Genomic DNA, 14,207 nt, shown 5'->3' on the forward strand with positions numbered 1-14,207 from the left:
TGGTGTGGAGGTAGTCAAGTTCCTCCTCCTCAGCAGAGTAGATATCTGTGCCCTGGAGGACTTCAAAGCTCCCCCCCCCCTTTCTTCGTGTCCAGAGGGGACTGTCTCGGGGAGATGACCGGCATCTTCTCTGGGGTCTTCTCAATGGGCTGGAATGCAGCTTCCCTCCTGGGAGGAACACTCTAGCCTTCAGAAAGGGCGCCCTGCGGGTCCGCCCCCGCAGACTTCAAAAGGGACACTACCACCACCATCACCTCGATTGAGTCGCCTTCGTCTGGTGCACCTGGGCTTTCACGGTCAGGCCCAGCCCCTTGTCCTGCTTGGCCTTAGTGGTCGCCCCGACGCCTTGTCCCGTTTTGGCCTCCGCCAAGGGCAGACTGGACGCCGTACAATATTTGGCCTTCTCCTTGGTTGTCTCCGGGGCCACCTTCAGGCTTCCCGGGTGATCCGACTTCCTCTTGGATCCGGAGCTTTGACTAGGGACCTGATGCAGCTGGGGATATCGAACGCACCCTGACTACAGTCCCCCAGAAAAGGGTAAACTTGCCATTAACTTTAGTCATTTAACCACAGATCCAGTACACCCCATCTTACATAGGGTATTGGAAAGGGTTAATTCTTAGCCTTTTTTTATCTGTACCTCTTGGAGCCTTGTTTCACTCCCTTAACATTAAGACTTGGCTGGTGGCAGTGGTACCTACCCTGATTTTCCTACCGCGATTACATAACGTGGTAGTGTTTTAGGCTATTTAAGTAGCTTCAAACTTTAAACCCGCTAGCCCAAATACTTTTTATTTCGGCTCCGGTTGGGTTTAATCGCCATTTCTTTTTGTTAACCTCCTTCTTGGGTCTTTCTTTACGCGGCCAATCAGGTTTGTTCGCCGACCTTTGGCGGGCTTCTGACCAGAAGCCCTCCTTTGGCGCCTGGGTGTCTAGGTGGGCTGAATGTGAGGGAGGGGTGTAGTCACCCCCTGCACAGGGTCTCCTTGGAGTCCAAAGTCGCACTGTGTTGATTGGCTGAGGTGGTTGCCCGGGCTGGACAACCCCCCTGCCGAGCGATTGACAGTTAGGCTGAGCGAATGGGGGATTTTGGCATAAAAGGAGGGACTCTTGGGCTAGAAATCAGAGTCACCACTGGAACTGCAAGGAACCGAAGAGAAGCGGAGAAGAAGACGGCTGCTGCAACTCCGAGTCCCGGTGAAGCCCTGCTGCAGTCCTGAGCTTTCTACTCCTTCAAAGACCAGAGAAGATCCAGTCCGGAATCTTCTTCCCTTGAGCCGGGTGGGATCAACCAGCGCGCCTTTTCTTCAGTCAGAGAATCCTCTCCTGAGTCGAAATCACTGATGTGCTGTAGTGGTTCGGATAGCCATCAGAAGAGCCCTCTTGATTTAAAGGAGCGCACCTTTTATTATTTTTGTCTTTTTCGCTGCTGCTGGCCTCATCCCTGGGTAGTGCAGATCACTCCAGACGTCGTCCTTGTCCCCACGAATGAAGTCCCAGGAACCGTGAGTCTGCAGGAACTACCATGAACTGCTGCTGTGGTCCAGCTTTTCTCCAACAGAATAAGGTACTGTGCACACTTGGTGATTCTCTTGGTCTGCCCAGCCGGAATCGGGGTGAACCCTTTTCCTCCACAAAGATTTGTTCTTTCTTCCCTCCCTCTAATAACTTTTCCTTCCATTTGACAATCTTTACGAACTCTTGGCATCTCGAATCTCAAACTGTTCAACGTGTGATCCTCAGCAACAGAGCATCTGCTCCATTGACACTGGCGCAGGCCTATTTACTTTAATCTGTATCTTTGAATAAGTCCTCAAGTCTCCTTGCCTTGAAAAAGTATTGCCTATGATTTTTATCCACTTTTCCCTTGTTTGAAATTCTAAAGTACTAAGTGTGTTAACTTCGTGAGGATTTCTATTCGCGGGTACGCGTTAGTATCGCAACACCGGTCTGTCAAATCCTAATGTACTTACCTTGAATTTGCTGAACAAGTGGAATTGGTTGTGTGTAGTGTATTTTACGTGTGGTTTCGAAATTTACAGAAGAGAAGTGATTTCTAACAGATGGTTTAAAATAAATGTACTTCTAATGTTTTACATGAAACCTTGACTCAGTGTTTGCTTGAGTCACAGTAATTGTGGTCCTTTGTGTAATATCTGCTACTGCTCATTTACTCAAGATAATTCTGGCTGCTACGCTACTGCTACCACTTTAACAGTGTAGTACAGGCTTGTACCAAAGGTGAACTTGTATTACCACTGGTAGTCTTAATTGTGTGGAGTGGTCCCCAAGGGCACTGCACAGGATTCTGCTTAACAGTTGGGTACAGGCACTGGGAATGTTTGTCGTCCATGTAAACATTCCGCAAACCGCAGTCAGATCAAAGCTTGAAAAGGGAAGGGGAATCCTCCTCGTCTGACATGATCCAGGTGGTGTAGGCCTTGAAGAATCGTCTGTGAGCTTCCACAAAGGAACTAAATGAAATCCTTTGAGGGGCGCTGAAGAAATCCGAAAAAACGAGTACCCCGTTAATCGGAAGGATGATCGAAAGAGCGCAAGGTTCGATTGATCGAAAAATAGAGTAAACCTCTACCAAAAAGTGAAAAACGCAGTAAAAGCTTGAGAGCTAAGCACGAGGACTCCCAACACTTGAACTTGCGGTAAAAATCTGAAGATGGCTGCCAGAGGAGGGGCTTAGGTAGAGGGCAGTATGACCTAGAGCTCAGTGGTTGGTTGTTATGAGAAAGACAGTTCAGAAATGAAACAAACCAATTTTTTCTTTAACCGAGGATTACCAGCCTGACGGGGAATATTCATGAGCATGTGAATCCATGCCAGACCCCATGTTGGAGAAATGAACTAACAAAATTGCCATTTTAAAACTTACACATCTCAAACTATAAATAAAACACAGCCACATCTTATACAGCACAAAAAACTGCACGCATTTCACTACACCGCCACAACTAAACAAATACAGCCTTGCACAACAGCATGTGGAAACTATCCACTGAACATTCACAGACGCTCAGCGAACGGTGAAAAACAAACGGTAAACCGCACATCACAACTCTCTTGCGCCCCCCCCGCTCAGTGCTATTAACTTAACTTTCCCTCTTGCTTTTCAGATCTGCCAGGGGACCACTAAGGTGGTGATAGTGTGCAGTATAAATATCCTTTAACATAACTGCACAAGCTGAAAATATAACTCCATATGGCACCCTTTCAAAGATCCTCTTTGTACTTCGACAACAGGGTGCAAACATTGCACTAGTCATTGACATACTTGACTCTTGGCGAGCAAGAAATGGTGTGCTGTGTTTATGTGTAGAATTGAGGTGGCAAGTGACTTATGGCCAACTAGTAACTTGCAACTTGAATGTTTGCTCCGTGTTCTACAATCATAATTTAATAACCAACATCTCAGACTACATCAGGGTACTTCAATTTTTAACAAGTATTTGATGTGTACAAGTAAGTCTGCAGCGCCACATTTTTCTTACCATACAATACTGGTGATTTGAATATCTTGGTAGAAGCACTGCAAGGTTTTCACTTCAGGTATGCGCAGTGGTCAGGGACACTTTTTGCAGATTGAATATGAAACCGAAAAAAGAAACTCTGCCCTCGGCTAGCGCATTACCCGCACTGCAAAGCTGCCATGGTAAAAGACATCTGTAAGCTGTTCATAGCAGCAGGCCACCACACGGCAGGCACACAAGCTCCCAATCTTACTTGAGTTTGGATGTTGTCTGAATCCTCCTCCTCGCTTGTTTTCTTGCTCTTGATGGCTGGTTTCCAGGCCTTTTCTGCTTTGTTCAGCTTCACATCTTCACCCAGGGAGACTGCAGCAATAATTTTACGAAGGTCCTTCCTCTGGCCTTGCTGAGATCTTCTAGCACCCATGCTTGGAGGCTGTGGAAGAGGGAGTTTAACTTATATTTGGAGAAAAACAAACATGTTTCACAATTGCCTCAATATTGTGGCGATCTCTGAAGCTTTCTAGGACTAACATGTGCTTTAAATGCCTTCTGAACAGGTCAATGCTTCTTTGAAAACATCAAAAACACAAGGTTAATGTCTCATAGGTTTGTTAGTTTAGCATCAGTTGGGCCTTGGGAGTCAAAAGGTGGCTCATGGAGGCTGTTGGTGTCAAGCTTATCAGGCTCTGCTAAGTTAGAAACAGGACCTACATTGCTCTCAGCAATTTAAAACCGTGCAACAAAGATGCTAAAGTTGGAATCCCAGCAACCCACTATTCCAAACAGGTTATATTCTAGGCAAATCAGTCTACCCATTCCTCAGTCACTTTATCTGACAAATCTGGTAGTGCCTAATTCACTGTTTTACAAACCACATTGCACTCCGATATAGGAGTGGGCAGCAATCAATAGTGGCACATGCCTACAATGAAGGTCACAATTTACAAACAGCGTACATAATTTATCCAACACCCACAACCAAGATTAACCGATTAATTGATCAGGTAAGTGAGCCTCGTGTGGAAGCATGGAGTCACGCAAGTGACCTGATCAGTCCGGCCACACCTTTTCAGAAAATAATTTTAGTTTCAAATTACATAAAATGGCCACAGTAACAAATGGACCGGTCTATGATTAGACAAATTACTTAACCAATAATAGTCTTTGAGGCTTGTATCTGCTTAGAACATGTTTTGCCTGCCGCGCCATTCAGTAATTGGCTTTTAGTATAGATATTGTTTCAAGTCGAAAAACTGGGCATCGATGGGAGCGTTCATGTGATACTTCCCTTTCTACGTGTACAGGGACACAAAATCCAGCACACATTGAAGTCCTCATATTGGCTGTTTTTCATACATGTATGTTGTGAATGAAACAGTGTCGCTGATGTTTTATACTGGCTGTTGCTTCCATGGGGTTGGGGCAGGTGCGTGCGATTCAGGGTAGATACAAGCAGAGGGCGAAATTGGAATTCAAAGAGCAGAAGCTGAAAGTAGCTCCTAGGTGTCAACTTGCAACTGAGATGCAACTATAAGGAACAAGTTACTTACCTGTAACTGTTGTTCTCCAGCATGGGTCTGGCATGGATTCACATGCTCATGAATATTCCCCGTCAGGCCGGGAATCCTCGGTATAGAAAAAAATCAGTATCAGTTTCGTTTCTGATCTGTCTTTCTTAGTAGTAACCAATCGCTGGTCTCTGGGTCATACTGCCCCCAGCCAATGACTGCCCTCTCCCTAAGCCCCACCTCTGGCAGCCATCCTCAGATTTGGTAGCACGTAAAGTGGCAGTGTGACCAAGTGAAGAGCCGCAGAGGGGTAGGCGGGAGGGTTCGCATGTGAATCCATGCCAGACCCATGCTGGAGAACAACAGTTACAGGTAAGTAACTTGTTCCTTCTAAAGCATGGGGTCTGGCATGGATTCACATGCTCATGAATATAAGAATACATAGCAGTATACACATGCACAACCACGGGAGGTGGCAACAGGCTCAACATTAAGCAATACCAAAACACTCAACATTAAGCATCTCTTACCTCCTCATCAGGCTCACCTTAAGCAAACAGGTTGCACAGCACTGCTTGGCCGACCCGGGACTCCTCCCTGGAGTCCCGATCGACGCAGTAGAATCTCGTGAAGATCTGTGTCGACCACCAAGTCGCAGCCCTGCAGATGTCGAGCAGGGGCACACCAGAAAGGAACGCCGTGGTAGCAGCGATCACTCTGGTCGAGTGGGCTCTCGGGCGGCAGGGCAGCGGTCGGTTTGCCAACCGGTGACACTGCATGATGCAGCCGGTGAGCCATCTGGAAATGGAAGCCTTCGAGAGAGCCTTCCCTTGATTCACAGGTCCAAAGTTTACAAACAGCTGTGATGTCTTCCGAAAACTCTTCATGCGGTCCACGTAGAACTTCAGCGCTCTAGCTACGTCCAGCGAGTGCAGTCTCCTCTCAGCCGGCGACGGAGGAGACGGGAAGAAAACTGGCAACACAAAGGGTTCGCTGAGGTGGAAGTCGGGCGGCACCTTGGGCATGAATGAGGGGTGCGTCCTCAGCACCACCCTCGTGTCGTGAAAAGTCAAGTATGGTGGCTTGCAAGATAGGGCCTGGATCTCTCCCACTCGTCATGCGGAGGTGACGGCCACGAGAAAAGCTGTCTTCCACGACAGAAATTTCAACAGTGCCAAATGCATAGGCTCGAATGGGGCCCCCATGAGTCTGGTCAGCACCACATTAAGCTCAGACGCAGGGGCAGGGAACTTCACCGGCGGGAATGATCGGAACAATCCTTTCATGAATTCCTTCACCAGCCGATGAGACCACAAGGACGCCCGTCCCGTAGTCCTGGTGTATCGCGAGATGGCGGCCAGATGTAGTTTGATGGAAGCGTGAGCTAGTCCAGCCTTGACCAATGACAGTAGGTACGGCAGTACTTGAGGGGCCGTAATCCGCAGAGGGTTAATCTTCTGTGCAAGGCACCAGACAGAGAACCTCTTCCATTTATGTCCGTAACACGAGAGTTGAGGACACCCTGGCCTTTGCAAGAACCTCTCTGCAGTCAGCTGGGATGTCGTATCCCCCAAACTCTAGTGCTGCAGGAGCCAGGCCTGCAAGTTCAGCGACTCTGGGTTGTGATGAAGAATGGCGCCTCCTTCTCTGGAGAAAAGATCCACGTCCGTCGGCAGCTTGCCTGGTGTGGATGCTGACAAGTCCAGAAGGTCCGGGAACCAGATCTGTCTCGGCCACGCCGGTGCGACGAGGATCATCCTGCACCAGGACCTCTTGAGCTGGTTGATGAGCCGGAGCAGCAACGGCAACGGAGGGAACGCATAAAGAAATAGGCCGTCCCAGGGGAACGGCTGGGGGAACCTGCTGGCGAACCTCCGGCACTTGGAGTTTGTCGCCGTCACGAAGAGATCGATCTGGGGTACACCCCATCGATGGAAGAGTCGATCCACTTGATCCTGGCGTAGTTCCCACTCGTGGCACGAGCGCAGCTCCCCGAGTGTGTCGGCGATGGTGTTTTTTATTCCTGCCAGATGCAAAGGCACCAGAAACATCCCTTGGGCGACGGCCCAATGCCACAGATCCTGGCCTTCCTTGGATAGGGCAGGGGATCTGGTTCCGCCCTGCTTCCGGATGTAGAACATCGTGGTGGTGTTGTCGGTGAAGATCCTCACCACCTTGCCCTTGAGGGATGGAAGGTAAGACCTGAGGGCCCAAAACACTGCGCGGAGCTCCAAGATGTTGAAGTGGAGTGACTTCTCCTCCGGGAGCCAAATGCCTCTCGCGTGAAGATCTCCGGAGTGCGCTCCCCAACCTTCCAGGGAGGCATCCGTCGTCACTGCCACCTGCTGAGCTAGGTGCGAAAGTCCGTGCCCGCCGACAGATGAGCGGGTACCCCCACCACCGGATCGCCTGACGGAATGTCTCGTTGAGTGGGATCCTGTCCTCGAAGCTGCCCATCGACTGGACCCAGCGGGCGTCGAGGAATTCTTGTAAGGGGCGCATTGGAAGCCTGCAAAGGCGCACCAGATAAATGCAGGGGGACAACATCCCAAGGAGGGTCTTAATAGATCTTACCCTGGCCAAGTCCGCGGCCATGCAGACGCTGCACCTTGCACAGGATGGTCATTTCCTCCGACGGCGAGGCCAGCCACGCCACTGTGTCGAGCTTGGCTCCCAGAAACAGGGCGACTTGCGACAGGACCAGGTGGGATTTTGGAAAGTTGATGAGCACCCCAGGTCCCTGAGCAGCTGGACGGTCTTCGCAGTGTGCTCCACAGCGAGCGCCCTTGTCTTTGTCCGGATGAGCCAGTCGTCCAGGTAGGAGTAGACGTGGATCCCCTGCAGGCGCAGCCGCGCCCGGTGCGAGGCACTTGGTGAACACCCTGGGTGCCGACTTCAATCCGAACGGGAGGGCCTTGAACTGGTAGTGCCGCCCTTGGACCCCGAACCTGAGGAACTTTCGGTGTCTTTTTAGAATGGGGATGTGGAAGTACGCATCCTCCAAGTCAAACCGCGACAGGAACTAGCCCTCCTCCAGCTGTCCCAGCACGTGCTGGAGGGTGACCATCCGGAACTTCTGAGCCTTGATGCACTTGTTCAGTCGTCGCAGATCCCGGATGGGACGCCATCCTCCTATCTTCTTTACGAGGAAGTACCTTGAGTAAGCTTCGGATCCCCGAAGCCTCTTTGGGACGAGCTCGATGGCACCTTTCATGAGCATCGCCCTTACTTCCAATAGTAGTTGAGGGACGTGATTTTCCTTCCTGGCCACGGGTGGAACGCGAGGGCACTTCTTCTGGAACTCGAGGGCGCGCGCTTGGGCCAGGGCATCCAGCACCCAACGGTCGGTGGAGATGGACTCCCAAACGCTGACGAACCTAGTCAGCCGGCCTCCCACCGGGGTGCTTCGGCATGGGCCTGACCCCACGGTCGGCTCAATCCTGTTTGGAGGCCGCCTTGCCTCCTTGACCTCCCTGTCGACGGATACCACCTGACTTGCCGCGTCCTCTGTAGGCCTCCTGAGACGAAGATCTTGCTGCTTGGCGGTAAGTCGAGGAACCACTGCCGGATCCCTTGGAGGCACCTTGTCTGCCTCCAGCGCTCCGAAAGGACGGCCGTTCGTTGGAGCACTCCCAGTGCCCGGGCAGTCTGTGTGTCTTGATAGCCTGAAGGGACTCATCAACCGCCTTTCCAAACAGGTTGTTCCCGTCGAAGGGCATGTCCAAAACTTTGGTTTGTACGCCCTGGCGGAAATCCGTCGCCTTGAGCCATCCTCGACGTCTCAGGCAAACGCTGTTGCCCAACCGACGGAAACCGGAGTCGGCGATGTCCGTTGCCACCGTGATGGCGCGGTCTGAAGCAATCTCACCTTCCTGTAAGGTTTCAAGGGCCTCAGCCCTTTTGGCGTCCGGAAGGAAGTCCAAAAGATGGGCGATTTTGAACCACAACTCCGTCGTAGCGGGCTACGATAGCCCGGGCGTTGGCTGCCTTGATAGTAGTCGCTGCAGATGAGATGACCCGTCGTCCCACCGTGTCCAGTTTCCTGCCCTCGCCGTCCGGCGGGGAAGTTGATGTCGAGGCCGATTCCCCCTCTAGCTTTCTTCTTTGCCGCTGCCAAGACGACCGAATCCGGGGTAGGTTGTGCCCGAAGGCACAAGGGGCAGCGTCGGGGACCCGGTACTACTTCTCGTACCGGTCCCTCTTTGCAGGCGTCGTAGCAGGGTTCTTGAGGAGGGAGAGCCCCTCATCCTATATGTCATCCAGAAGCGAACAGCGAGGACCGTCTTCCTTTTAGCCTTGTGCCATTGGTAAAGGAACCCTTCCTTTTTCTTCTCTTCGGGCAGAGCTGGAAGAGCTCGGATGCCCTGGAAATCATGGCATGGAAGGATCCAATCTCGTCGGGCGGGGACGCCCGAGCAGGGGGCGATGGGGGACACGTCCCGTCGTCATCTGTACCTGTCGTAGACGTGTCAGTGCCTGTATCATCCCCGTGGGTAGTTGACTGGGGGAAGGCAGAGCGGCCACAGAGGTGGGAGAGGTGGCGGAGGATGCGACCTTGTCTTATGCAGTGGACTTTCCAAAGGTCCCGGCTCCGGTTCTCCCGTCGGGTCTGGCTCAGGTACCTCTGTCGGGGGGAGGGGCAACCTTGTCCTTATCTCCGAGCATAAGCACTGAATTGCTGACAAAATGGGCGCCCAAGTGTCGTGCGGCACCGGAAACCGGGCGCGAGGGCTCTTGAGGAACCTCGTCGGCGACACCGCCGCTCTCGTCGTTGCCCTCATCGGGATCCCTCCCGATGGGCTGGGCCTCCTCCACGACTTTGATGAGCTCTTCTTCAGAGGTCGTGTCCGTATCCACGATGGCCACCTGCCCCTACCCCTCCTTTTCCAGCGGGGACTTTGTGGGGGTCTTCTCGATGTGCCTGAAAGATGACTCCCTCCACGGTGGCAGGGAGACTCTGGATCCCGAGGTCGCCTCCACTAGCGTAGCCTCCACAGGCTGAGCCAGGGCCGCTGCGACATCCTCAATCGAGGTCTTAGCAGGGTGAATTAAGGCCATTGTCACCTTCTGTACGCCTGGGGCCTTCACCTTCGGGGGGAAATGGGGGGGGGGGCGGGAGTGGGGAAGAGGGTCCGAGCCTCGCTCCCCCTCTGCCGGAATCTTCGAGATCGACCGGGTCCTCTCCAGAAGCTTTGCCGGGTTCTCGGACTTCCTCTTACCCGAGCCAGAGCGTTGGCTCGTGGTCGATTGCGCCAGGGAGGATGCGCCCTGCCTGGCAGCCAAGGAGTCCGACCGTTCGGCGCTCCCGGTGCCCGCGGACTCGCGGTGCTTGTCCTTTTGTTGGGCCCCCATCGCCGCGGCTCCCTCACAGGACTTAGAAGACTGCTCGGACTTCTTCTCGCCGGACGGGCTCCTACCTTCCAGCCAGTTGGCGAGACGGAGGTGGCGATCCTTCATGGTCCGCTCTGCCATGTTCCCACATAACGCACAGTCCTTCTCCAGGTGCGCCTTGTCCTCATGGAGACAGAGGCATAACGAATGCTCGTCCTCCTTGAACACATTCTGAAGCTGGCATCCAGGGCAGGTCCTGAACAGCTTCCCGGGCGTCGAGCTTCCTTTCTCCTGGGCCATGTCCGGGGTAGGCCTCGGAACTTCTGGAATCCTCCAAAAGCGTAACTCGACGAAATCTTCAACCTTGAGGGGCGTACAAAACTCCGAAACAGGTCCCCGTTGATCGGAAGTAGAAACCGAAAAATGAGAAAAATCTCCTGAAAAGCGCGAAAACGCAGCAAAAGCTCGAGAGCTACAGCACGAGGACTCCAAACACTTGAACATGCGGTAAAAATCTGAGGATGGCTGCCAGAGGCGGGGCTTAGGGAGAGGGCAGTCATTGGCTGGGGCAGTATGACCCAGAGATCAGTGATTGGTTACTACTAAGAAAGACAGATCAGAAATGAAACTGATACTGATTTTTTCTATACCGAGGATTCCCGGCCTTTCGGGGAATATTCATGAGCATGTGAATCCATGCCAGACCCCTTACTGCAGAACCTTGCGTACATTACATATGGCCATTCATGTTTACATGTCTTCTAATGCACCTTCTATGCAAAGTCCCAGGCAGAGAGGTAATATTGAGATGGGCAATTGTGTGGCACCAGTTGGCTCAGGGAGCTAAAAGTAGCTGTTGGTGTCAAGCTCACCAGGCTCTATTCAGGAGATAAATGGTTCCCAGCAATTTTAAATCCTGTATAAGCCATAAACGAACAAGTTACTTCTTACCTTGTAAAGTTCTTTCGATGGGATGTTCCTCCGACGTTTTCCTTATGTTTGATAATATGTTTCCAGCTTGCTGGCCTCGGAATTTTTTCTGTAGATGGCGCTGCGCGTCGACATCCGCCGAGTCAATGTTCCTCGACAGCCACCGTATCGGCGCCGACGTCACCATGCCCATAAAAAGCAACGCGCGGCGTCCATTGCTCAGTTCCGTTTTGGAGCTGAAGAAAAGTCATGCCTGAATTGGTTATTGACCTTGAAGGAGCGTAAGCTGCAACCACAAGGGAACTATTACTGCAGGGATGGATGGGAGGGTCGATAAGGAATACGTCGGATGAACATCCCATCGAAAGAACGTTACAAGGTAAGAAGTAAATTGTTCTTCGAAGGTATTGTGTCCTCCGACATATTCCTCATCTCTGATAGTCTCCCATAGTAGTGGCATGTAATTGGAGGTGGGAGTAAGAATGTTATGTAGATCTTTAGGGATGGACCGAATGTAATACAGCTTTGCCAAATCTGGTCTCTTGACTAGTGGAGGAATCCAGGTTGTAAAACTTTGTGAATGTATGTGCGGACGACCATGTGGCAGCCGCACATATGTCTCTGACCGGTACTCCTCTTTGGAGGGACGAAGAGGCTGCAATACCCCTGGTTGAATGAGCCCTAGGATTTTGGGGTGGCTCTTTCCCTGCCAGTTTGTAACATTCCAGAATGGCCAAAATAATCCACCTGGAAATGGTTTGTTTTGTTATGGGTAATCCCAACTTGTGACCCGAGTATCCTACAAACAGTTGGTCTGCTTGCCTGATCCTAGCCATTCTGCTGATGTAAAAGCTTAGAGCTTGGCTTGGGTCCAGCCTATGTAGACTTTCTTCCTCTTTCCCCGGGTGGGGAGGAGGGTAGAACGAAGGTAAGGTAATTTTCTGAGTAATATGAAATACAGAAACCACCTTTGGGAGGAAATTAGGCTTCACCTGTAGGACAACTTTGTCCTTGTGGAAAATTGTATGTGGGAGTTTACGGGAGAGAGCTTGTAGCTTGCTCACCCTCCTAGCAGATGTTAGTGCTACCAATAGAACAGTTTTAAGCGTGAGAAATCTCAGTGAACAAGAGTGAAGTGTTTCGAGTGGAGTGCCCATTAGGAAGTTTAAGACTAAATTTAAGTCCCATAAGGGAACTTGGAATGGTTTTGGAGGATAAACATTAGTTAATCCCTTGAGAAATTGTATCACTAGAGGTAGTTTGAAATACGATGGTTCCTCCGCAGTGCGCTTGAAGATTGAAAGCGCTGCGAGATAGCCTTTTACAGTGCCAACTTGAAGGCCTGAGTTTGCCAAGTAGAGTACAAACGATAACACCGTTGGTGTACCACATGAAAAAGGGTCGATATTCTCTTCTCTACACCAGCTGCAAAATGTGTTCCAACGGCAGCGGTATAAAGTCTTTGTTGCTGGCCTTCTGGCCGAAAGCAACACCTCCATGACGTCATCAGGGAGAACCCAATCCTTGTACCTCACCCTTTCAGAAGCCAAGCGTGAAGGTTGAGGGTTCTGATGTCTGGATGGAGAACCTGACCTCAATTCTGCGAGAGAAGATTCTCTTTCAGTGGAAGACGGATTGGAGGGCAGATGGACATATTTAGAAGGTCCGGGTACCACCTTCTCCTGATCCAGTCCGGGGCAATTAGGATCATGGTTTTCCGGAATCTTCTCAACCTCCTGATCATTTGAGGAATAACAGGGACTGGTGGAAACGCGTAAAGGAGTGGAAACTCCCAGTCCACTATGAATGCGTCTCCTAGAGCTCCTCTTGGGGGAAATTCCCTTGAACAGAACAGATCACACTTCCTGTTGGTGCTTGTGGCGAACAGATCCACCTGAGGGGTTCCCCAAAGGGCGAAGATCTCTTGAAGGACTTCCTGAGCTAGCTCCCACTCGTGGGAGACTGCTCTGTCAGCTTTGAGCGTCCGCTGTCAAGTTCTTCTCTCCGGCTAGGTGGACTGCCGATAGAGAGATTCCTTCCTGAATTGCCCAAAACCAGAGCTGCATTGTCTCTCTGCACAGTGGCAGTGACCCGACTCCTCTTTTGTTGAGGTAGTGCATGGCCACCGTGTTGTCCGTCATTATTAGGACATTTCTCCCCTGTACTGATGGCAGGAAAGCTTTCAGCGCTAGTCTGATCGCTCTTAGCTCCAATAGGTTGATGTGTAGTCTGGACTCCGATGGAGACCAACGACCGCTGATGGTCAAGTCGTTGGCATGGGCTCCCCACCCCGCGAGTGAGGCGTCACACTACTGTTATCTCCGGCCATGGTTGCCAAAACTGTTCTCCTTTCAAGATGTTCTCTGGATAGGCCCACCATTGAAGGTCGCGGGCTACCTTGTCCGGAATCCGGAGGAGATCTGTCATTCTCCCTGAGAATTGCGACCACTGAGTTCTCAGTGCCCACTGAAGAGATCTCATTTTCAGGCGAGCCTCTGGCACAAGGAAGATGGAGGATGCCATGAGGCCTAGCAACCTCAAAAAGTCGAAGGCTGGGAGATGTTGGGCATTTTAAAACTTGTTGACCATCTGCAGAATATCTTGAGCCCTCACCTCTGGGGGCGAGGCTTTTCCCAGGGAAGTGTCCAGGACCGCTCCAATGAACTGGAGTCTCTGTGATGGTATCATCTGTGACTTCTTTAAATTGAGGGAGAAGCCCAGTTTGTGAAGGAAGTGGCAGACATAATTTAGCTGGGTCTGAGCTTGTTCCGAAGATACAGCCTTGATCAGCCAATCGTCCAGGTAGTGGTAGACTATCCATTCCCTCCTTAGACTCGCAGCCACTACCGACATTAGCTTGGTGAAGACCCTCGGGGCGGAGGTCAGCCCAAATGGCAGAACTCGAAATTGATAATGAGAGTCGCCAATTGCGAACCTCAGGTATTTCCTGTGTTTG

The 14,207-nt window shown here is 51.4% G+C and overlaps 1 protein-coding gene across 12 annotated transcripts in view; it reads right to left on the minus strand.

Moving 5' to 3' along the window:
• EIF4G1 (eukaryotic translation initiation factor 4 gamma 1) overlaps positions 1–14,207 on the minus strand; it is a 1,670,216-nt gene that overhangs the window by 417,486 nt on the left and 1,238,523 nt on the right. For all 12 annotated transcript variants that reach the window (XM_069618798.1, XM_069618805.1, XM_069618804.1 and 9 more), the window contains one exon: positions 3,736–3,915. In XM_069618798.1, coding sequence (XP_069474899.1) covers positions 3,736–3,915 — 180 coding nt within the window. The remainder of the gene's footprint in view (positions 1–3,735; positions 3,916–14,207) is intronic.

This window comes from Ambystoma mexicanum, chromosome 10, assembly GCF_040938575.1.
Source record: "Ambystoma mexicanum isolate Mex_15411 chromosome 10, UKY_AmexF1_1, whole genome shotgun sequence".
Lineage (NCBI taxonomy): Eukaryota > Metazoa > Chordata > Amphibia > Caudata > Ambystomatidae > Ambystoma > Ambystoma mexicanum.